Source organism: Nyctereutes procyonoides, unplaced genomic scaffold, assembly GCF_905146905.1.
Source record: "Nyctereutes procyonoides isolate TBG_1078 unplaced genomic scaffold, NYPRO_anot_genome, whole genome shotgun sequence".
Taxonomy (NCBI): domain Eukaryota; kingdom Metazoa; phylum Chordata; class Mammalia; order Carnivora; family Canidae; genus Nyctereutes; species Nyctereutes procyonoides.
In genome coordinates, this window is record NW_026575131.1 from 37,222,062 (window position 1) to 37,245,211 (window position 23,150).

A 23,150-nucleotide genomic window follows, 5' to 3' on the forward strand; every position below is an offset into this window, starting at 1 on the left:
ACAAGAATATGTCCTTACAGGGCGCTTGGGTGGCTCAGCTTGGTTGGGTGTCTGACTCCTGATTTTGGCTCAGGTCATGATCTCAAGGTTTTAGGCTCAAGCCCCATGTCAGGCTCTGCACTGAGTGCAGAGCCTGCTAGAGAGTCTCTCTCTCTCCCTCTCTCTGAAAAGAAAAAAGAATATGGGAGAGCCGGGTGGCTCAGTGATTTAGCACTGCCTTTAGCCCAGGGCCTGATCCCGAAGACCTGGGATCGAGTCCCACATCAGGCTCCCTGCATGGAGCCTGCTTCTCCCTCTGCCTGTGTCTCTGCCTCTCTCTCTCTGTGCCTCTCATGAATAGATAGATAGATAGATAGATAGATATAGATAGATAGATAGATAGATAAGATAAGATAGATAAAAGAATATGTCCTTATATAACCACAGCTCTGTGATTAAATTTAGAAAATTAACATTGATATAATGCCATTACCTAATCTACAGTCCTTAATTAAATTTCACTAATTGTCACCCTGATATGCTTTATAACAAGAGAAAAAAATCTTTCTGGTCTCAGATTCACTAGATTCAACTCAATCATACTTGAATTAAAGATTACTTTTTATTTTATTTTATTTTTTTTAATTTTTATTTATGATAGTCACAGAGAGAGAGAGAGGGAGGCAGAGACACAGGCAGAGGGAGAAGCAGGCTCCATGCACCGGGAGCCTGACGTGGGATTCAATCCCGGGTCTCCAGGATTGTGCCCGGGGCCAAAGGCAGGCGCTAAACCACTGCGCCACCCAGGGATCCCTAAAGATTACTTTTTAAAATAGCTTTATTAAGATATAATTCACTTACTATGCAATTCACCCATTTAAAGTGTATACTTCAGTGGTTTTTAATATATTCACAAATATATATTTGCTATTACCACAGTCAATTTTATTTTATTATTTTTTAAAAAGATTTTATTTATTTATTCATGAGAAACACAGAGAGAGGCAGAGACACAGGCAGACGGAGAAGCAGGCTCCATGCAGGGAGCCCGACATAGGACTCGATCCCAGGACTCCAGGATCACGCCCCGGGCTGAAGGCAGGCACTAAACTGCTGAGCCACCTGGGGATCCCTCATTTTTCTTTTGATGGTCCAAAATCCTCACCTTTATTTTTTGGCTGGCCTTGAAGAGAGGGAGGTGGTCAAGGTGAATCCTAATGGTCTGGAGGTGGCTCCAGGTCCTCCCTGTGGGTGCTGTGGTGCTTGGGCCAGCTTCTCCTTTACATTCCCCCACCTTTGGGTGCAGTGGGTTTGGGCAGGGCCCTGCCCCCTGAATTTTTCCAGCTCCACTTTCAGCCCATCGTTTACCGCCCAGAAGCCTCCGACCTTGGGTGGTGAGTGCAGCCACTGCTCCACCTCCTCTTTTTACTTCCTTGACAGTGTTCTTCAAAGCACAAAACTTTCCAATTTTGCTGAAGTCCAATTTACTTTCTTCGCTGCTTGTGTTTTTGGTGGCATCAAAGAATCTCTTCGCAAATCCAAGATTATAGAGGTTTACCTTTAGGTTTTCCTCTAAAAGATTTATAGTTTTACCCTGTACGTTTAGGTTTTTGATGTATTTTGAGTTAATTTTTATATATGGTATGGAGTAAAGGTCCATCTTCATTCCTATGTATGTGGTGGTTGTCTGACCACCATTTGTTGGAAAGACTCTTTTGTCACCTTGTCAAAAAAACGTTGACCATATACACATGGGTTTATTTTTAAACTCTGAATACTGTTCCTTTAATCTGTATTTATCCTTATGCTAGTACCATACTGTCATTAACTGTTGCTTTGTCATAAGTTTTGAAATCAAGCTAGATGAGTCCTCCAAGTTGGTTATTTTTTTAAAGTGTTTTAGCTATTCTGGGTCCCTTACAAAGAATTTAGAATCTGCTTGTCAATTTCTAAAGAGAAGCTAGCTAGAATTCTTATAGGGGTTGCATTAATCTGCAGATTAATTTGTGGAGTATTTCCATCTTAATAAAATTAAGACTTCTGATTCATGAACATGAGGTGATTTTCCATTTATTTAGATCTTCAATTCTTTAAACAATATTTTAATTTTTAGAGTGTAAGTTTTGTACCTCTCTTGTCAAATTTATTCCTGAGGATTTATTCTTTTTGATGCTATTGGAATTTTTTATATTCATTTGGGATTGTTCACTGCAAATGCATGGAATTAAATTTGATTTTGAAAATCTTGACCTTGTGTCCTGCAGCCTTTCTGAACTTGTTTATTGGGTTTAATTTTATTTTTGGTTATTTATTTATTTTTGGTAGTGGTGGACTCCTTGGAATTTTCTCTATATAATATCGTACCATCTAAGAATAGTTAGTTTTACTTTCTAGTCTGGATGCCTTTTACTTCTTCTCTTGCCTTTTGACCTGGTTAGAACCTCCAGTACAGTATTGAATGGAAGTAATGCAAGTGGACATCTTTGACTTGGTTCTGATCTAGGAGGGAAAGTATCCTGTCTTTTACCATTGGTTGACTGTTGGTTTTTATAGATGCCCTTTATCAGGTTGTGGAAGGTTCCTTCTTTTCTTGGTTTGTTGGGTGTTTTTTTTTTTTTTTTTTTTTAATTGTAAAAAGATGTTGGGTTTGTTGCATGCTTTACATTGTGATGATTATATGGTTTTTGTATTTAATTCTATTGACAGGGTGTGTTACATTAATTAATTTGGGGGTGTTAAATCATCCTTGCATTCCTGTGATAAACCCCACTTGGTCATAGTATATACTATATTATTTATATGTTTTTGGAATCATGTTTTTTGTATTTTGTTGAAAATTCTTTTGTCTATTATTATACAATATTGGTCTTTAGTTTTCTGTGGTGTCTTTGGTTGTATTAGGGTAATGATGGCTTCATAGAATGAGTTGAGGAGTGTCCCCTAATTTTCTGTTTTTGGGAAGAGTTAGTGAATAATTGGTATTAATTCTTTAAATGTTTGATAGAATTCCCCAGTGAAGGCATCTGGCCCTGGGCCTCTCTTTGTGGGTAGTTTCTTTTTTCTTTTCTTTTTCTTTTTGTTTTTTTAAAGATTTATTTATTTATTTATGATAGAGAGGCAGAGAAACAGGAGGAGGGAGAAGCAGGCTCCATGCCGGGAGCCTGACGTGGGACTCGATCCCGGGACTCCAGGATCGCGCCCTGGGCCAAAGGCAGGCGCTAAACTGCTGAGCCACCCAGGGATCCCCTGTGGGTAGTTTCTTGATAATGAATTTATTGTCTTGTTACACTCAGATTGTCTGTTCTTCTGTTTCTAATTTTGTCTTACTAGGAATTTATCCATTTCATCTAAGTTAACTGATTAGCATGTAATTATTAATAACAATCCTTTTTAATCTTTTTTACTTCTATAAGGTTGGTTATTTAGGAGTGTGTTGTTTATTTTCCTTATATTTGGGATGCTTGGGTGACTCAGTGGTTGAGTGTCTGCCTTTGGCTCAGGGTGTGATCCTGGGGTCCCAGGATCGAGTACTGTATCAGGCTCCCCATGGAGAGCCTGCTTCTCCCTCTGCCTGTGTCTCTGCCTCTTTCTCTGTGTCTTGAATGAATAATAAATAAATAAAATCTTTAAAAATTTTTCCATATATTTTTAAGTTTCTCCAATTTCTTTTTGTTCTTTTTCTTTTCTTTTTTTTAAGATTTTATTTATTCATGAGAGACGCAGAGAGAGGCAGAGACATAGGCAGAGGCAGAGGCAGAAGCAGACCCCCTGCAGGAAGCCCAGTGTGGAACTTGATCCCAGGACTCCGGGATCATGACTTGAGCAGAAGGCAGACGCTCAACCACTGAGCCATCCAGGCGTCCTTGTTATTTATTTCTAATTGAATTTTATTTGTGGTTGGAGAACATACTTTTTATTATTTTTATCTTTTTTAAATTTATTGAGCTTTGTTTTATGGCCTAGCATATGGTCTAACCTGGAGAATGTTCTATGTATGCTTGAGAATATATTTAGCTGTTGTTGTGGGGAGTATTTCTTAGATGTCTGTTAGTTCTAGTGTGTTTATGGTATTGTCCAAATTGCTTATTTTCTTGTTGATCTTCTGCCTGGTTGTTTTGCCCATAACTGAAAGTGGAGTATTATGTCAAAGTGAGGCTCGATGGGATCATGACCTGAGCCGAAGGCTGACATTTAACTTACTGAGCCACCTGGTGCCCCTGATCTTCTTTTCTTTTCTCTTTTTTTCAACAGCTTTCTTTTTATTTTTTTAATTTTTATTTATTTATAATAGTCACAGAGAGAGAGAGAGAGAGAGGCAGAGACACAGGCAGAGGGAGAAGCAGGCTCCATGCAGGGAGCCCGATGTGGGACTCGATCCCGGGTCTCCAGGATCGTGCCCTGGGCCAAAGGCAGGCGCCAAACCGCTGCGCCACCCAGGGATCCCCCAGCTTTCTTTTTTTTAAATTTTTTAAAAATTTTTATTTATTTCTGATAGTCACAGAGAGAGAGAGAGAGAGGCAGAGACATAGGCAGAGGGAGAAGCAGGCTCCATGCACCGGGAGCCCGATGTGGGATTCGATCCCGGGTCTCCAGGATCACGCCCTGGGCCAAAGGCAGGCGCCAAACCGCTGCGCCACCCAGGGATCCCTCAACAGCTTTTTTTTAAAAAAAGATTTTATTTATTTATTCACGAGAGACAGAGAGAGAGGCAGAGACACAGGTAGAGGGAGAAGAAGTCTCCGTGCAGGGAGCCTGACATGGGACTCGATCCCTGGTCCCCAGGATCGCACCTTGGACTGAAGGTGGCGCTAAACCGCTGAGCCACCCAGGCTGCCCCAGAAAATATATTGTTACAAGTCTGAGTATTGATCTCCCCCAAGGAGGGCGTTGCTATTGTTATTTGCTTCTTTAGTGATTGGCTGGATTTTTTCGTGAAGTCTATTTTATCCCTTTTTCCTGTCCCCACAATGTAAGTCTGTTGCCTCTTAGCTGGTGAGGCCTTGGTTGTGTCCATGGCCACCTTGGAATGACAGTAGGGTTTGGCAGAGCTCTTTTGACTCTCCCTTGCCCTTACTTCACCCAGTTGTTAAGGTTTTTTAGTTGCCAGTTGATGGTTCTCTTGTTTTCAACAATGTCTTGGGGCATACATTGCTCCACAGACTGACCCATTTAAAATTTGGACTTCTTTGAAGGGATGGTTCCCACTGTTAGTGTCTGAAATCTGTTTTGACCCATGTGGGGGGGTGGTGGTCAAAAACAGCTTCTTAGTTGTCTCCATCAAAGTAGGTGGCCTACAGGTTAGCCTGTATATACCCAGTGAATCTATTACTCTCCTCCTAGTTACCATTCACCACTATTTCCAGCTTTTGAGAGCACTTGTAGGCTTAAATTTCTCCGCTCTGTACTAAACGAGGTCAGTTCATTAGGGAAAAGATTGGTGCTGTTTTGTGTCTTTCTTCTTACCCCAGGGAAAATCTCTGAGCACAGATGGGAGTGAAGCATACTTGTGTGAGTGATACCCCCTACTTGAGAAGCTCAGTGCGGATGAGGGGTGTCTCATCTTGGCATGCTTCATCTGGCATAGAGGCTTCACTTTATGGTCTAGGGAAAAGGTGACTGGGGCCTCAGTATTTTCACTGGCCTCACTCCCAAGCTACAGCCTTCATTCTAAAAGTCCAACCTAATATAAAAAAGAAGGTCCCACCTCTTGGCTGCAGTCTCTCAAAACTTATCCTTAACAATAATGTTGAGGGCAGGATAAGATATGCTGGTGTCCTGCTCCTCCCAGGAAGATTGCCTTTAGACTAGGAGTGGTAGAAAGGTGGAAAGGGAGCCCAGTGTTGTTGGCTACAGTCTGATGTAGAGTTTTTGTCTCCCTGAGCTGGGACTGGAGAGGGAGGCAGTTGGTCTTGGTTCAAATACCAGCCACTTTCACTGTTCTAAGTAGGTTTCAGTGGATTTTCTTGGAGGAAAAAAGTGTCTTTATTTGCTATTGAATGCTCTCAGAACCACTTCAGAGACTTTAAATGGTTATTTTAAACATAATTTTCACCTGGGGGGTGCCTGGGTGGCTCAGTCAGGTGGGTGTCCAACTCTTGATTTCAGCTTAGGCCATGATCTAAGGTTGTGAGATCCAGCCCTGCATTGGGCTCCACACTCAGTGAGGAGTCTGCTTGAAATTTTCTTTCTCTTCCCAACCCTGCTTGCATGATCTCTCTCTCTCTCTCTCAAAAAAATTAATAAGAATTTTCACCAGTTTCACTGAGGAGGGGTCCTCAGAGCTCCTCAAGTTATGTTAGATGTGGAACCAATTGGGATTACATTTTATGTTTGTTAATGTCTTATTTAATCTGGAGTAGGACATTTTTGAAGACTAGAGCCATATGTTTTATAAAATGATCCTTGGTTTGAATTTGTTTGATGTTTATTCATGAACAGATTCAGATTATGCATTTTCAGCATACCGCAAAAGTGATATTATGTCCCCTCTTTGCACTCCTGAATCAGGAGGTGTATGACATCTGTTTAACACATTATTAGGTGTTATTTTAATTCCAGGCATATATTGAGTGCCACATAGTGTAATTTTTGGTTATTAGACTGAAATTTCTGTTGTTTGTATTAATTTTTGTGAATGCCTTTCCTGAATTACCTATGGGATTGATTTTGTTGTTTTATCAATTCTAATATTCTAATATTGTTGTGTTTTACTAAGAACTCTTTGTATTAATGATACTCTTTGGCATGTATGTTGCAAATTTTCCCCAGTATAGTGTTTGTTCTTAATTTCATATGACTTTAGTTTTTGATATCTTGAAGCTTAAAATTCAAAAAAATGATAGTATTTTCCGATATGGTTTCCACTTCTGGTGTCATGCTTAGAAAAGCCCATCTTCTTTTTTTTTGTGAAAAGCTCTTCTAAGATTACAAAGATATTTTTTTTTACTATATACTGATTTTCTTTTTGTTTCCCAAATAGGTACGTTTGCAGGAGCACATGGGTGAAAAATATACAACTTACAGTGTGAAAGCTCGCCAGTTGAAATTTTTTGAAGAAAATGTGAATTTTTGAGAATTAAATCTGCCAGAACTAAAGACCTATTTTCAGAGGTTTTTAGCTTAAACAGAAACAAATCCATAATAATGGCTAGAGGCCATTCACCATCCTTACAGCCTTTTTTTTTTTTTTTTAAACTGGGAAAAAAATGGGATGGACCAGAATAATATGAAGCAATGTCACAAAAGAATGAAAAAACCTTTGGCAATTTTACTTTCTTGATGAGGGAAATCTGTTAGAAGATGTCTGTTTGGTTACTGTTTACTGAGCCTTAAACCCCCTCTTTGTATTTAGAACTTTATTTTTTTAAGGTACTATTTAGCTTGATTACAGGGCCATAAAATATGAGATTGGAAGTTTTATATTGTACTGTAGTGATAAATGCATAGGAGGAATGAATGTCTTATAGTGATACTAGTTGTCATTGTTAATAACCTTAGGTAGTAGTTGATAAATTATTTTTTTAAAAAGTCAATTCATCATTCTGGGAGTAGATCTGAATATGAAGTTATATCTACTGCTTGAGTAACTGAATTCCTGTTTTACATATTGATGGATGTTTAACATTTTATTTTCATTTCATATGAACCTCACGGTATATAAGAATTGAAACTAAGAAATATTTTGGCTTTGGCAAATCAGTGTTTTTGTATACTGTTTTTTTTTTTAGGATGATATTTTCATTGGTGAAAACATTTCTTCAACACTAATTCCCTTTCGAATTAAGCAATTTGTAAATGAAGTCCAGCTCCTTTTAGTTATGTTGGACATTTATCTCCTGAAGTTTTGTCTTCTTGCACATCAAATTATTGGTTGTCTTTAAATGTATGACTATTTATCACATATTTTATTAGCTGTTTAATAAAGGGGAATTCCTATGTGGGAAATAAATTGTTTTTATAAATAAGTCTTAATTAGTGAATTTTCACTTCTGTATTCAAAGGACTTTAAAAATGAATATTGCTCCACAAATGTTTTCGTTTTTTATAATTAAAAATGTTACCTTACTTTGAAAATTACATACTCATAAAATACTGTAATGAAATGTTCCCTTTTTACTCACTTAACAGACGTTTAGTTTTTTCTGTGTGCCAGGTGCTATGTCAGGAGCTGGGGATATAGTGGTGAGTAAAACAATACTCCTGCTTACAGTGCTCATAGTCTGGTTTCTGAGACCTCTAGTTCTACTTTGGAGGGTTTGTTAGAACTCAATAGTAAAACCACACAGTCCCAGTCCCATTTGGGGGCAAACTGTGGGTCTTCTTGAACTATTCACCATTTCTTACATGTTTTACAAATCTGTCTTTCTGGAGAGATCAGTTTTAAGTTTTCTCACTTATTGCTATAATGTATATATTGTTTTCTTAGAATTTAAAAATTCTCCCCCATGTTATTATTCCCATTCTGTATATTTTTATTTTCTTTTAAACATTCAGTTTTCATCCCAGTATCTTTTGGTTACTCTGTAGTTTTCCTTGAGTGCTAATCATTTTTCATCTTTCTTATATTATTATAAAACACTTTTAACAGTATGAATTTTCTTCTCAATATACTCTTGGCCACATTTCAGACTTTGATATTATTTTGATATTCTTAAAGTCAGTAATTCTAGTTTTGATTTTCTCTTTAAGAAGTGTTCCTTAATTTCCATATGCAAGGTTCCTTGGCTATCCAAAAGTAGAGCATTCCTGTGAAACCCTTGGTAAGCTGAAATGGTGAAAAGCGAAGAGTATCCCTCTTTCTGCAAGTTCGTGATACACCACTTCGCTTTTATGAAAGACATACAGTAGTACCTGTTTCTGCTGAAAGAAATCTGAAGAGGATTTCCACTTTTATCAAAAAATGCCATTACTATAGTAATGTAAGCCTTTTCTAAAAGTGAAGTGGCATGCAACGAGCTTGTGGAAAGCAAAGGATGCCTGAATCTCGCAAACCAGGAAAATTTTATCTCCTGTTCCAACTACATTGCAGTGTTGCTACTGAATATGACCTGCCTTTTGTTTCTTGGAATTGTTCTTCCCTGTGGCTCAGTAGATGACCCATTATTGGAATGGCCCTATGGGCATTTAATAAAGGTGAATTGTTATGCACAGAATCACTTGCCTTTATGTATTATTCAAACTTATATTAAGACCTGACCAGTAGAGTATTGTGGTGATGGAAATGTTCTGTATGTGCATTGTGATGAAGTAGCTACTGGTCATATATGGCTTTTGAGCTCTTGAAATGTGGCTAGCTTGAGGAACTCAGTTTTAAATAGACACAAGTGGGATCCCTGGGTGGCGCAGCGGTTTGGCGCCTGCCTTTGGCCCAGGGCGTGATCCTGGAGACCCGGGATCGAATCCCACATCAGGCTCCCAGTGCATGGAGCCTGCCTCTCTCTCTGACTATCGTAAATAAAAAAATAAAAAAAAAATAGACACAAGTGATTAATGGCACCATATTGGACAGTGCGGCTCTGAATCATCCATTAATATCTATTGATCACTTACAATGTGTCACCAACTCCTAGGTACTATGCAAACAGTAATGAGCATAAGATCCCTGTTCCCATGGAGCTTACATTCTGGGGGGATGGAGGGGATGAAGAAATACATAATGTGGGAAATATTAGTGCAAATAGAATAAAGAGGCATACCATTGTATTTTGATAGGGCAGGAGATGCTTCTTTATAGTCACATCTCAGTAGAGACCTGAATGAAATAAGGGGCACCTGGGTGGCTCAGTTGGTTAAGTGTTTGCTTGCAGCTCAGGTCATGATCCCAGGGTCCTGGGAGCAAGCCCTGCATTGGGCTCCCTGCTCAGTGGAGAGCCTGCTAGCCTGCTTTTCCCTCTCCCTGTGCTTATGCTATCTCTGTCAAGTAAATAAAATCTTAAAAAAGAGAACTTACTAAAAAAGAAAAAATAAGTCATGTATATCTGAGGGAAGCAGAGAACAAGTCCAAGTCTTCCTTTTGATCACCTGTCCACTTGATCTACCACAATCTGAAAGGTGGTAGTGTTGGTCTCCTACCAAGAGACCTTTGCCAAACTCTTATGTACATAACATTCTTTATACATTTCATGTCCTATTTAATACATAATGATTCTTAACAGTGACATCTTGGCACCTTTTTCCCATTTAATGCTTTCTGATATTAAGTATCTGACTTTCTCACAATTACCCTTTTCTGCTTGATCTACCTAATATATCATTGTTCCTGTTTTTAACTTTTGGATATCATCTTGAAAAAAAAAATAGGTAACTTGACTTAACCCTATTTGGGAGCTCCTAATTTTTTAATCATATTTATTACTCTTACTGATATGCTTGGTCTTATTTCTGCTGTCTTAAGTTTTATCTTGTTTTTTTTTTTTTTAACCTTCCTGATTTTTGTTGTATTAAATAAGTCTTTGCTCTCATTTTTTAAACTTATATCTTATTAATAAGTCCTATTTTTCTGGTTCTGAGAAATAGAGTATCACCTCTAGTAACCCTCTCCCGTCCCACACACAAAAACTTTTAGAACATTTTTCTCTTCAGCTCTCTGGCAAATTTAAAAGGAACAGGTTTCCACTTTGGTCCACCTCAAGTAAAGCATGGATTGAATTTTTTCTGCTTAACAACCTTATTTTAGTGGTGCCAAAATACTACTTTCCCACAAATTTATATTAGTAAATTTTTTTTATAGGTGCTTACTGTTGTCAAGAAAGACATGTATTAGGAACTTACAGCTACAGAAAATAGAAATGATGCTTTCAAAACCACAAACTTCTAACTTTGGCTTTTACTAGTAGGTTCGCTTGCAGAACAATGAACAAAAGACTCTTTAGACATAGACTTGCATTGAGTTTTAATTGAAAACATTAAAACAACTTAACCACTCGTAATGAATTATAAAACTTTGACAGTTAAATTGTACTATCATTTATGAGGCATTTGTCACTTTTTGTAGACCTGAAAGAAGCTTTGCATACTTGTGTTTTCTGTTCTCATTTCAGATGAAGATTATGAAGAGATGGTCAAAAGTATTTATAAATCAAAAGCCAGCTGAGTTAGAAGTGAACTATAAAGAGAACAAAATCTACACACAGCTGTGCTGAAAGAGCAGCGATGGGTTTAAGCTCATGTTTTGGATATGAAAACAATTGAGCTCATCGCACACAAAACGGAAGCAGGTGCAATAGTAAAGCTAAATCATGAAAAGCCTAATTAGTTATTTTTAGCATGCCTCTTAATTTTTCTTTCTCCCGGTTTCTTGTCTTCTGAACCTGAGTCTTGGACAGGTAACCACTTGAGGGGATGCCGGCGATAAATGGGCCATGGAGGAAGTGTCAACTGAACCAGAACAGAGAAAATCCATCAATATTAAACATTAAAAGTCTGAAAGATCATTACAGATAATGCCTGGTTCCCAAATACCTCCTATGCTAACAGCATAGTAAAAACAGCAGCAAAACTGACATTCCAGTTATACCTCTGCCCAAACAAGATAAATTTAAAAACTGGGAACAAGCCTCACCATTGACACATAAGGCTTTAAGAGCTAAACGGTGAGGAGGGAGCACTGTGAAGACCAGAGGAAATTACCACTAGCTCTGACCTTAAGATTACTGCTTGGAGCAGCTGCCAAAAGAAATGTCCTTTTATGCAGCTTACTTTATCCGACACTTACTTGGCGTTCTACTTTTCCAAGGACTGATGACAAAAGGAGGTTTCGAAAAGTCGGTGCTGGTTCTTACTGCTAGGCCCAACCAAACCAACCAATTCAGAGTGAACTTGTCACTAACATTCAAATACCCACAAACTTCTTACCAAACACGAAAAAGCAAATCCGGCCATAACTATATAGACAGTCCACCCAAACTGTTCGGCCACGTACCCGTAGATAAATCCAACTATCTGTAAACAAACGAAGTGTGTTAAATACAGTCAAGCTGGCTGGGGGCGGAGGAGAAGAAGGAATACTGTGCAAAACCGATACTTACTGCAGAAAAAAGAATGATTCCCTGAAACATCTGTTCAGCTAGCTTCTGGCCCTTGTAATCCTAGAGGTGAAGAAGAGCAAAGCAGGAATTGGTTCCACCGCTGCGGACGGTTTCCGCCCTGGCCTCGCCGCGCTGGCACCGGGCCACCCCAACAGCAGGGGCCTCCCCGGGGACTGGGCAAGAGACGAAGTTCTGGGTGTGCGGGGGAAACAAGCCTCCCAGGGGCGCACGGGCAGGGGCAGCCCCGGAGAAGACAGATGGGGACGCGCGCGGCGCACCAGGCGACGCAGAAGGCGGCCCGTCCGCCAGGCACCCGCCGACCCTCACCATTTGCGTGGGGAGCGAGCTCAGATGCTCCAGCATGGCTGGCTGAGGAGGCCGGCGGCCGGCGGCCGGCGGAGGGCAGCCGCGACTCTCGGGCCGTGGCCCCGGGGCTCTGGGGCGAGGCGCAGCACGGCGGGCCCGCGGAGCCGGGGAGCGCGATGGCCGCGGCCCCGGAAGCGGATGTTTCCCGCGGCCCCCAGCGGCCCCAGGCCCCGCCCCGCGCCGCCGCTACGCGCCCCCCGCTGCGGCAACGGGCTGGCGCCCGGCGCCCGGCCCGCGGGGGAGGGGGCGGGGGCGGGCGGCGGCCGCGAGGAGGCATCGCGCGCCCGGGAAGGGCTCGCCGTCCGCGCTGCCGGCTGCCGGCTGCCGGGAGCCGAGGCCCCGGCCCTGCTAGACGCCCTCCGCGGCGCCGCTACGGCCCACCGGCTGCGGGCGCGCGCCCCGTCGCCATGGCGACCGTGTTTCCTCGGCGAGGACCCCGGCGCAGGGCTGCCCGGCGGCGCCTGTGTGGCCGCGCTCCCGCGGGCGGAGCGGGCGGCGGGCGGCGGGCGGCGGGTGGCGGGACTGCGCGGCGGCCGCCGAGCTAGCGGGCGAGCGGGCGGGCTGGGTCCCGAGTGCAGGGCAGGCGGGCGGCCCGGCGGCGAGCTGGGGCCCCGGGCCTGCGGGGCGGCCGCTGAGCTGGCGGGGCGGGCCGGGGCGCGGGCGGTGGCTCCTCCTCCTCCAGCTGCAGGTAAGGGCGGCCGGGGGAGCGCCCGAGGGGAACGGCTCGGCCGGACCTAACGGGGGGCGGGGGGCTGTGGGCCCGGGGGAGCCTCCGGAGCGTCCGGAAGGGCGCCCTGTTGACCCCTGCAGTTTAGGGGGGACCCGCGCTCGCCGCCCCTCGCACCGCCTTGGGAGCGACTCCCTCCCGGGGAGTCCCCCACGTTGGCGGCGCGGCTGGCTCCCGGCTGCACCGGGCCCTCCCAGGCCCTCCCAGGCCCGACCCTTCCCTCTCTCAGGACTGGGGCGTGCCTCTCCCTGGTATTCCGAGCGAGGTAGGGTGCCCCGTGTTTCGGAGAGACCCTGCCTGTGCATCCCGGGTGGCGCTTGGCCTCTGCTCTGTCGCGTGTCGGGGGCGCAGACGGCGCGCTTCTCCGCGCTCCAGGCACAGGCTGCCGCTCGCTCATACAGTCAGCACATTCACGGCGCCTTGCTCAGTGCACGCGGTGGGCCTCGGGCACTGCTGTGACCAGCACCGGGCTCATGCCTTCCTAGAGCCCACGACGTGTTAGGGGGGACAGTGGCATAACCCCAGAAATAAGTGACAGATTTATTCTGGGATTGGGCGGCCGGGGAGATGTGGGAGGGAGCTCAGGGCAGGTGCCGCTGAATGTGGGGTTTGAGAGGCTCCCCCCTTGAGTCCTGAAAGCCGAGTAGGAGCTAGCCAGATGAAGAGGCAGGAGAAAGTGCCTTTCCACCTTTCGGCCTGGCAGAGACTATTTAATAGGCTCTCTGTTGTATGTAGAAATAGACCTGTCTCTCTGTGTTACCGTCCCCCACCTTTAAAGTTTCATTTATTTAAGTAACATCTACACCCAACCTCGAACTCACAATCTCTAGATCAAGAGTAACTGGCTTCTGAGATTGAGCCAGCCGGGCATCCCTGCGTTATCCCTTTTTAAATGCACTTCACGATGTGGCAGTTGCTGCAAAGGCTTTAAGGTATTGGAGCTCTAACATATGGTGAGAAGAGGAAATTGCCTGTCCGGTTCCATTTGAGAGAGATCTTTGTTGGAATCCATGTTGGTCCTTACGTTGAAATGTGTTTTCATGACCATTATCAAAGATGGTGTTCCCTTTTTTGAGCTGAGAACCACCGTTGCTCATATTTACAAGACCATTCAACAAATACCACGTGCCTAATAAGAGTCATGGTTTTCAGATGTGAGGATGCATCAAGTAGTTTCACTGGGGTCTCTATTCTCATAGAGCCTACATTCTAGTCTGGGAAGACAGAAATCAAGAAACAGAGAAATGAGATAGTTTCGGAAATGAGGGGGTGTAGTGAACTTTCCTGATGGCCTCTGAGGGGATGATAAAGAGGACATAAAAATGATCTTGGTCTTTGGCGACCTCAACAAGGTCAGTTTGAGTGGAACAGTAGGGGCAGAAGTCTGGTTGGAGAGAAGGAAAGCGAGTGGAGCTACATATTAAATTTTTTCAAGAGGGGAACACGGAAATGGGTCTGTGGATCAGCTAGGGTGAGGGGAGCAGTTTTTTGTTGTTGTTTTTAATTAACTGGAAGATAGAAGAGCATGATAATATGCTGATGAGTGTGATCCAACTGAGAGGGAAAAAGCGTTTGCTGATGCTGCACTAAGGAAACAATTAGAGGTTATGTTAGAGTATCAGTGGAATGGTCTTTCATGGGACGACATACTAACAAAAGGGAAAGCAGAAAAAATGGGCACAGCTGCCAAGAATGTGGGTCTTAATGCAGGTAGCTAGCAAGTTAAAAAAAAAAAAAAGAAAAAGAAAGGTGTTCTTTCTCTTTTTTTTCAAAGGCCTTGAGAAATCAAGTGCCTCATAGGCACATACTAACAATGAAATTAATTCAGACTTACTTTTACTTTAGAAATATGCTATAATTCAAAGTGCTTTGTGGAGTTAATAGCCTTATGTAAAAATGTTAGGTACTCCCATGAGGGAGGATGAAGCATAAAAGTATAAAGGTTTCAGAGGTAGGATCATAATATCCTGGATGCATAAAATCTTTTAAGGAAACATTACCCAGAGATGTTGTAGAAATCTGATCTGATCGCTTCATTTAGTTCCACACATAGTCTTGTTGCCACTGAATCATTATTTTAAATTTCTCTTTTTAATTTTTTAAGTAATTTCTACATCCACTGTGGGGCTCAGACTCTTGGGATCAAGAGTTGCAGTCTCTACTGACTGAGCCAGCCAGGTGCCCCTATTATTATTATTATTATTTTTTTTTAAGCAAAGGCATCAGATGAGGTGAGCACAAGCCACAGACAGATGACAGTATTAGATACTGCTTTATGAAGAGATGAGTAGTTAACCAACAGAGGTTAAGCCCTGGAAAGCTCATTTTTTCTTTTACCAGATTTTTAATTTTTGAGAATAGCACCCTAAACTTTTGAAAGCAAGAGTGGATTTTGTACATTTTTGTAATTATGTTTCTCTGCTATTTTGGGGGGAGGGGGGCAGAGGGTGAGAGAATCTTAAGCAGCCTCCTTGCACGGCTTGGTCTCATAGCCCTGAAATCATGACCTGAGCTGAAATCAAGAGCCAGACACTCCACCGAGCCACCCAAGTGCCCCTGTCTGCTATAATTTTTAAAAAGATTTTATTTATTCATGAAAGACATAGAGAGAGGCAGGCTCCATGCAGGGAGCCCGATGTGGGACTCCATCCCAGGACTCCAGGGATCACGCGCCGGGCCAAAGGCAGGCACTCAACCACTGAGCCACCCAGGCGTCCCTTCTGCTGTAGTTTTAAATGAATTTGGAAAATATTTTTCTTTTTAATTCCCGTTAAAGCTGGATGGGATACAACTCAGAACAGGGTCATTTTATACCAATGAGGCTGATCTCAGGTTACTTGATCATAGATAACCAAGTCCATGTCTAATTTAATTAGGAATCTTGAATAGAAATTCATTTGGAAAATATTTCTGTAGTGGTTAGACACCAAGTACAGACAGCAAGTGTTCTTCGATAGAATTTATTTTGCTTTTCATCTGGTGACATCTAATGTACAAGACTTTCTCCCAGTATTATCAAGACTACCACATAAAATTCAGGTCTCAAGTTAGGTTCTTGGAAACTGTTAATTCAAAATGAGTTTCTGGCAGAAGATACTGTATATTTCTACCTGAATAAAAGTGTTGAGGCATTTCGATGGTCATTCTCATGTACCTACTGACTGGGGGCTTGCTTTTGTCTTGTAGGGTTAAAAACTAGCATTTATATAAAACAGAAGAAAAAGATGTCATTCCGTAAAGGTATGCTTTTTCTACAAATTATGTTGTTTTTACAGCTGCTCAAAAGGTAAAGAGATGTCATGCAGGCTTTTCCTCTGTATTTCAGTAAACATCATCATCCTGGTCCTGGCTGTTGCTCTCTTCTTACTGGTTTTGCACCATAACTTCCTGGGCCTGAGCAGTTTGCTAAGGAATGAGGTTTCAGGTAAGGGAAGATTTACTAATGCCTTGGCATCTATTGAGGACCTGGAGTTCTGTGTATCCCAACATCCTGGTACATCACTAGATTAAAGAAAAAGTTTTCTTCTTGTCCTGATAAAAGTGGCCTGACTGGGGAAGGGAGAAGTGTGGTACTCATTGTGCTCTTGCAGCCCCACCCCCACCCCTTCTCCCTGTCTGGGGAGATCTGGGAGATGCCAGGGTTTGATCTGCTGGCAGATCCCTTTTCACCAATTCACCAAATCAGAGGCCTTAGAGGAGCCTCTGTGGGCTGCTGTCTACCCACATTGCAGCAGGACAGGGCTTCAGAAGGTGAGTGATGCTTATCTTGGATGCCTGCCCTGTTTACAGGCGTAGGTATGGTTACTTTCCTTGAACTTGTACAACAGTATCAGGGACTATGGTAGAAAAACAAAACCATTCAAGCCTATCAACTGATTTAAAAAGTCACTTTATTGCATAATTCTATCACCAGTTCTTTTAAATTAGTTCTCCATACTGCTCCTGCTCTGGTTTTGAGACATGTGTGAAGCTTCAGGATGTTTGTCAAAAATCATTTTGGGGTTGCCACCCACCGTAGTTGACCAGAGTAAGAAAAGATTAATAGCTTTCCCTTGACCTTCACTGAGTAATGTTTTATAACAATAAGTATTTATACACACATACACACACACACACACACACACAATATGTACATAAAGAAACATATGCTCCTGGTGGTAACATTTCTAAAAGAGCATTCAGGCTCCACTAGAATTTGTTCACTCTGTCTCCTCTGCATTTAGATGATGGCTGGTGCACAGGAGGTACTCAGTAGTTTCACTGAATACATGATTACCTAATTATTAAAATTTTGGTGTAGTACCTTCTTGGGTTTTTTTCCTGTGTATGTATTTTTTTTCTGTTATGAGATTATGCACTACATAAACTGCATGTGACATGTTTTCCCTGTATTTTAAGTCACCATGATTGTAGATACTCCTCATATAAAATCTTAAAGCCACAGTTTGAATCCATAGGAAAAAGTCTTGGTACAGTGAATCAGTGGTATCCCCACAAGAAATGTGTTACATATATAGCATGAGTATATATGTGTATTTACTTTTTGTCTGTCTATGCTTCATGATGACAGGGATTTGTCTTTTTAATTTTTTTTTAAGATTTTATTTATTCAGAGATGCAGAGAGAGAGAGAGAGGCAGAGACACAGGCAGAGAGAGAAGCAGGCTCCATGCAGAGAGCCTGACGTGGGACTCGATCCCGGGACTCCAGGATCATGCCCTGGGCTGCAGGTGGTGCTAAACCGCTGCACCACCGGGGCTGCCCAGGGATTTGTCTTTTATTCATGGCTCCAGCTTCAGTGCCTAGATAATGCTTTGCATATATTAGGTGGTCATTGAATGTAAATGAGTAAATGTATATTGAAGGGCAAAAAGGAACACTTACAAAACAGTAGAGTTGCTTTGTGATGCAGTCTGATACTTTTCAAATTCAGGGCTCTATTCTAATTTAGGAACTGTTCCTACTCAATTTTGATTATGACCCACGAGAAATTGATTTCCTGTCCACTTATGGGACATAATTCATAGTTTGAAAAATAACTGTCGGGATCCCTGGGTGGCGCAGCGGTTTGGCGCCTGCCTTTGGCCCAGGGCGCGATCCTGGAGACCCAGGATCGAATCCCACATCGGGCTCCCGGTGCATGGAGCCTGCTTCTCCCTCTGCCTGTGTCTCTGCGCCTCTCTCTCTCTCTCTCTGTGACTATCATAAATAAATAAAAAAATTAAAAAAAAAGAAAAATAACTGTTTAGTCTGTTTCTAGGTTTTTACAATTATAAACGAACTTGTGACTTTAACCTCTCAGATTTTGTCTTTAAGAGAGGCAAGGGGAATTTCTGTGTCAGAGATCACATACCTGTTTAAGGTTAGTTTATTTAAGTAATCCCAACAGCCAATGTGGAGCTTGAACTCATGACCCCGAGATCAGGAGTTACATGCTCCCCCCACCCCTGCCCTCCCTGGACTGAGCCAGTCAGGCACTCCTCTCTTTTAAAGTTTTTGATACAGGGATCCCTGGGTGGCTCAGTGGTTTGGCGCCTGCCTTTGGCCCAGGGCGCGATCCTGGAGACCTGGGATCGAATCCCACGTTGGGCTCCCGGTGCATGGAGCCTGCTTCTCCCTCTGCCTTTGACTCTGCCTCTCTCTCTCTCTCTCTGTGACTATCATAAATGAATAAAAATTAAAAAAAATAAACTAGTTTTTGATACAAACTAAGATACATTCTAGAAGGATTCTGTTGTATTCCCACCAGTAGTGTATCAGAATTCAGGCCACCAATTTTTTAATGCTTCTGCTTTTCCAGAAGCCTTGTTACACATGGGAAAATAGTTTCTGGGTTATATGCCTCTCACATTGTAATGAGGGGAAAATGAGGTAAGTATCATCCTCACCTTACCTCTTTTCAGTTCTTGGGCTCTATATCAAAAGCTCATGAAATTATAACACAATACCTTCCTTGTGTGTATTCTTTGCAGATTCAGGAATTGTGGGGTTTCAGCCTATAGACTTTGTCCCCAATGTTCCCCAACAAGCTGTAGACGGGAGAGAAGAGGAGATTCCTGTGATCATTGCTGCATCTGAAGATAGGCTTGGAGGGGCCATTGCAGCTATAAACAGTATTCAGCACAATACTCGCTCCAATGTGATGTTCTACATTGTTACACTCAATGGTACAGCAGATCATCTCCGGTGAGCTCTGCTTGCCTGACAATTCTGCTGTTAGAGGATGCTCTAGAACAGGCCAGCTGCCAATCCAGGGAATTTTTTTTGGGGGGGGGGGCACATTTCTTTCTATATGCATATACTTTTTTTTATAGTTGGGATTATAACATAAAAATTGCACGTTTTCCCATGTGATTGTATCATAAACATGTTGCCAAGATGTAAATCAGCTGTGCCACACACACATTGTGAACTCAAGCTGATAAGGTTTTGGTAATAAGAGTCTCTCTGAAAGCAGCAATATGTTAATTTACATCCTGTTACAAGCTCCTTATCTCATATATACCTTGAGTAGATCTAGAGTAGAATGGTATGGGGGGGGGAGCAGTGGCACAGTGGTGTGGTGGAGTGAGCAGATACTAGATCCACATCCTAGCCCAGAGTGATTAGAGCCTATTTCCACATCTTTAAGTATGGAGTGAAAACACCCAACTTACAGGATTATTGTGTTGCAAATGAGAAAATATGTAAAAAACACTAAGAATGTAATCATCCAGCAGATGTTTCTTACTACAGTTGTGACTAATCATAGAATCCTAAAGTGAACAAGATCTTAAAAATGCTCTTGAATTCAGATTTATGAAATTTAGTCAAATATCTTGTCTAACAGGCTAAGGGTTGTCAAAGATCTAAAACATTTCTGTCCTTGTGGCTATTTTCTACATGGTTCATGTTTAGTTTGTGAAAATTACCGTTTTCCCCATGAAAACTCTGAAATCATCTAAAATAATGTAAAAACAAATAATGCATTACAATAGCCACAGGATAAACATGCAGTACATTAGAGAAGATGGACTTTTTACCTTAGACTCAGGTGGAAAAATAAGTTATTACAGTGAATTAATGAGTGTAGTAACAGGGTGATGACCACTTTTTGTTGATAATTAGCTTTCACTACCATATTTTGATTTTTCTTTACCATGTATTTGGAGACAAGAGTTGGACCACATGTAGTGATGGGATGTCCTCAACTCCACAGGGTGCTTTTCTACAGCATTGGTCCCAAGCGTGAGCCTGGTGGGAGCACTAGCCATCACCATAGAATCTTGGTTCAGGCAGTGACTCTGATGGGCATACCCTCAACAGCAGATCAAAGAAAAGGCTGTAGTTTGGGGATATGGTTATAGAAAACTGAAATTTGATGCTTTATTTTCATCAGATCCTGGCTTAGCAGCAGTACCTTGAAAAGCATCAGGTACAAAATTGTGAATTTTGACACTAAACTTTTGGAAGGGAAAGTAAAGGAGGATCCCAACCAGGGAGAATCCATAAAACCAGTGAGTTCCATGCATCCTTGTTGATTCCTGGGAGTACAGTTGACTCTAGGACAACACAGGTTTAAGCTTCGAGGGTCCACTTTTATGCAATTTTCAATAATTTTTAACATACAAAACGTGTGGACTGTTCATATTCTAGATAAGCTATCGACAGTATGCTATTAAGTTTTATTAAGTTCTAGCGATCAACAGTACGCTATTAAGTTTTGGGGGGAAGTCAAACTTCTGACTGTCCAGGGGGCCAATGTCCCTAAGTCCTGCACTGTTCAAGAGTCAACTGTATTAGGAAATGGCTGGGTAACTGGGTACACTGTAAGTAGCTCTTTGGGGACCAAGGTTGGGCAGTTTTAAGAGACCTTCAGCTATCTTCTCCTGCATGGGTATGGAGAGCATTCTGGGAGTTTCTAATAAAGGCATAGCCACTGATGAATCCTATGCCAATGCCTCTTTCCTTTTCCTTTCCCAGTTAACCTTTGCAAGGTTCTACTTGCCAGTTCTGGTTCCCAGTGCAAAGAAGGCCATATATATGGATGATGATGTAATTGTACAAGGTACCAAAGATTGTCACCATCGGTGCTGTTCTCTGTCCAGTGCGGGCAGTTGTGTTAATTTTATTTACAGTATCCTATAAAAGGTCATCCAAGTGGGAGGAATGGGCATCTTAAAGTGTAAATCTTAAAAAACTTTGTCTATTTCAGGGGATATTCTTGCACTTTATAATACACCACTGAAACCAGGACATGCAGCTGCATTTTCAGAAGATTGTGATTCAGCCTCTACAAAAGTTGTCATCCGTGGAGCAGGGAATCAGGTGAATTACTTATTCGTTATCTTTACAGATACTCCACGCTCCATACTGCAGGGTAATGGCAAGAAGGCAGCAAAATCAGGGAGCTCTTCCTTTCTCCTGCATTTTACATTCCCCAGTTAGTCCATGCCAAAATTCAAGGCTTTTCTACAAATTGGTCCATAAACTTGACAACCTAATCTTCCTTGAACATATGGCTCAGTATGTTTATTCTAGGTTTCTATACCAACTCAGAATCCCAGATGTCAGTTTTATTTGCCTTAGAGCCCTTTGCTAATCAAGTTAATGAGCAGATTTTTCTTTGCTATTACTATATATTAATTGTTTGAAGCAATAAACATATATATCCCATTTATATTTTAGTACAATTACATTGGCTATCTTGACTATAAGAAGGAAAGAATTCGTAAACTTTCCATGAAAGCCAGCACCTGCTCATTTAATCCTGGAGTTTTTGTTGCAAACTTAACAGAATGGAAAAAACAGAATATAACTAACCAGCTGGAAAAATGGATGAAACTCAATGTAGAGTAAGTATATAGCTGACTACACAGTGAAGACTCTTATTTCAACCCTCGGGGTCTTTCTTATCTAAGAGGAATTTGTCAGGATTTTCCACTAACAGCTTACATTTGTCATCTGTCCCAAGAGAGGGACTGTATAGCAGAACATTGGCTGGCAGCACCACAACACCTCCTCTGCTGATCGTATTTTATCAACAGCATTCTACAATCGACCCCATGTGGAATGTCCGCCACCTTGGTAAGTCAAAAAAAAAATTAATCAAAAGAATTAAGGATTAAATTAAAGATTTACTTGTCTGAAAAACTATGCTCAAGATGAGATATATCCAGTTTCCTTTAAGTTTTCTGCAGTTTAGGGATCCCTGGGAGGCGCAGCGGTTTAGCGCCTGCCTTTGGCCCAGGGCGCGATCCTGGAGACCCGGGATCGAATCCCACGTCGGGCTCCTGGTGCATGGAGCCTGCTTCTCCCTCTGCCTATGTCTCTGCCTCTCTCTCTGTGTGTGACTATCATAAATAAATAAAAATTAAAAAAAAAATTAAAGTTTTCTGCAGTTTGATGTACAGTTATTTCTGACTGGTACTGGCACTAGTACAAACATTTGGCTTTTTTTTCTCTCAATGTAAGGTTCCAGTGCTGGAAAACGATATTCACCCCAGTTTGTAAAGGCTGCCAAGTTACTCCACTGGAATGGTCACTTTAAGCCATGGGGAAGAACTGCTTCCTATTCTGAGATCTGGGAAAAATGGTATATTCCAGACCCAACAGGCAAATTCAGCTTGATCCGAAGACATATGGAGATCTCAAATATAAAATAAAACATAATTTATGCTCTAAGCATTTCTCAGGAAATCCTGGAAGACAGTATGTGTGGGCAGTAACAGTTGCAAGGCTTCAAAGCCTATCTGCAGCAACCCATGGAAAGAGGGATGTTTCAGCTGGGTAAAGAGAACAGACTACCCCGTCTAACAGTTGGCTTCCCAGATAGACTATAAATGTCTCCATCTGCCTTATCAACAAGTGTTTGCTTACTACCGTGCTGAATGACCAGAGGTAAATGGACTGACAGGATTGGTACAGCTAGTTCAACACTGCTGCTTGATTTTAATTTTGTAACCTTAACCTGTGGTCTGATCTGTTAATAAAGTGAAACCTACATTTTTCAATAGGTATCTCATTTTTTTGCTTCCAAATAATTATACTTCTATCCGCTCATTGTATAAGAAA

The 23,150-nt window shown here is 42.0% G+C and overlaps 3 protein-coding genes across 6 annotated transcripts in view; 2 read left to right on the forward strand and 1 right to left on the reverse strand.

Moving 5' to 3' along the window:
* Nucleotides 1–9,131, forward strand: part of NEK4 (NIMA related kinase 4) — a 33,074-nt gene extending 23,943 nt beyond the window's left edge. For all 3 annotated transcript variants that reach the window (XM_055344841.1, XM_055344842.1, XM_055344843.1), the window contains one exon: nucleotides 6,959–9,131. In XM_055344841.1, coding sequence (XP_055200816.1) covers nucleotides 6,959–7,051 — 93 coding nt within the window. In that variant the 3' untranslated portion in view covers nucleotides 7,052–9,131. The remainder of the gene's footprint in view (nucleotides 1–6,958) is intronic.
* A 1,722-nt stretch (nucleotides 9,132–10,853) lies between these two features.
* SPCS1 (signal peptidase complex subunit 1) lies at nucleotides 10,854–12,734 on the reverse strand. The gene is given in 5 exon segments (XM_055343801.1): nucleotides 10,854–11,355; nucleotides 11,833–11,919; nucleotides 12,006–12,065; nucleotides 12,333–12,405; nucleotides 12,407–12,734. Coding segments are annotated over 5 exon segments (588 nt in total). The 5' UTR covers nucleotides 12,649–12,734; the 3' UTR covers nucleotides 10,854–11,229.
* Nucleotides 12,735–13,010: 276 nt separating this feature from the next.
* GLT8D1 (glycosyltransferase 8 domain containing 1) lies at nucleotides 13,011–23,089 on the forward strand. 2 transcript variants are annotated; one of them, XM_055343410.1, is made up of 10 exons: nucleotides 13,011–13,059; nucleotides 16,285–16,338; nucleotides 16,424–16,522; nucleotides 19,070–19,283; nucleotides 20,476–20,593; nucleotides 21,060–21,144; nucleotides 21,292–21,404; nucleotides 21,765–21,931; nucleotides 22,051–22,163; nucleotides 22,551–23,089. In XM_055343410.1, the coding sequence occupies exons 2-10, from the start codon at nucleotides 16,323–16,325 to the stop codon at nucleotides 22,739–22,741; spliced, it is 1,116 nt and encodes a 371-aa protein (XP_055199385.1). In that variant the 5' UTR covers nucleotides 13,011–13,059; nucleotides 16,285–16,322; the 3' UTR covers nucleotides 22,742–23,089. The 2 variants fall into 2 exon arrangements, with proteins under 2 accessions (XP_055199385.1, XP_055199386.1); XM_055343411.1 differs by lacking the exon at nucleotides 13,011–13,059 and adding an exon at nucleotides 13,151–13,363.
* The last annotated feature ends 61 nt before the right edge of the window (nucleotides 23,090–23,150 follow it).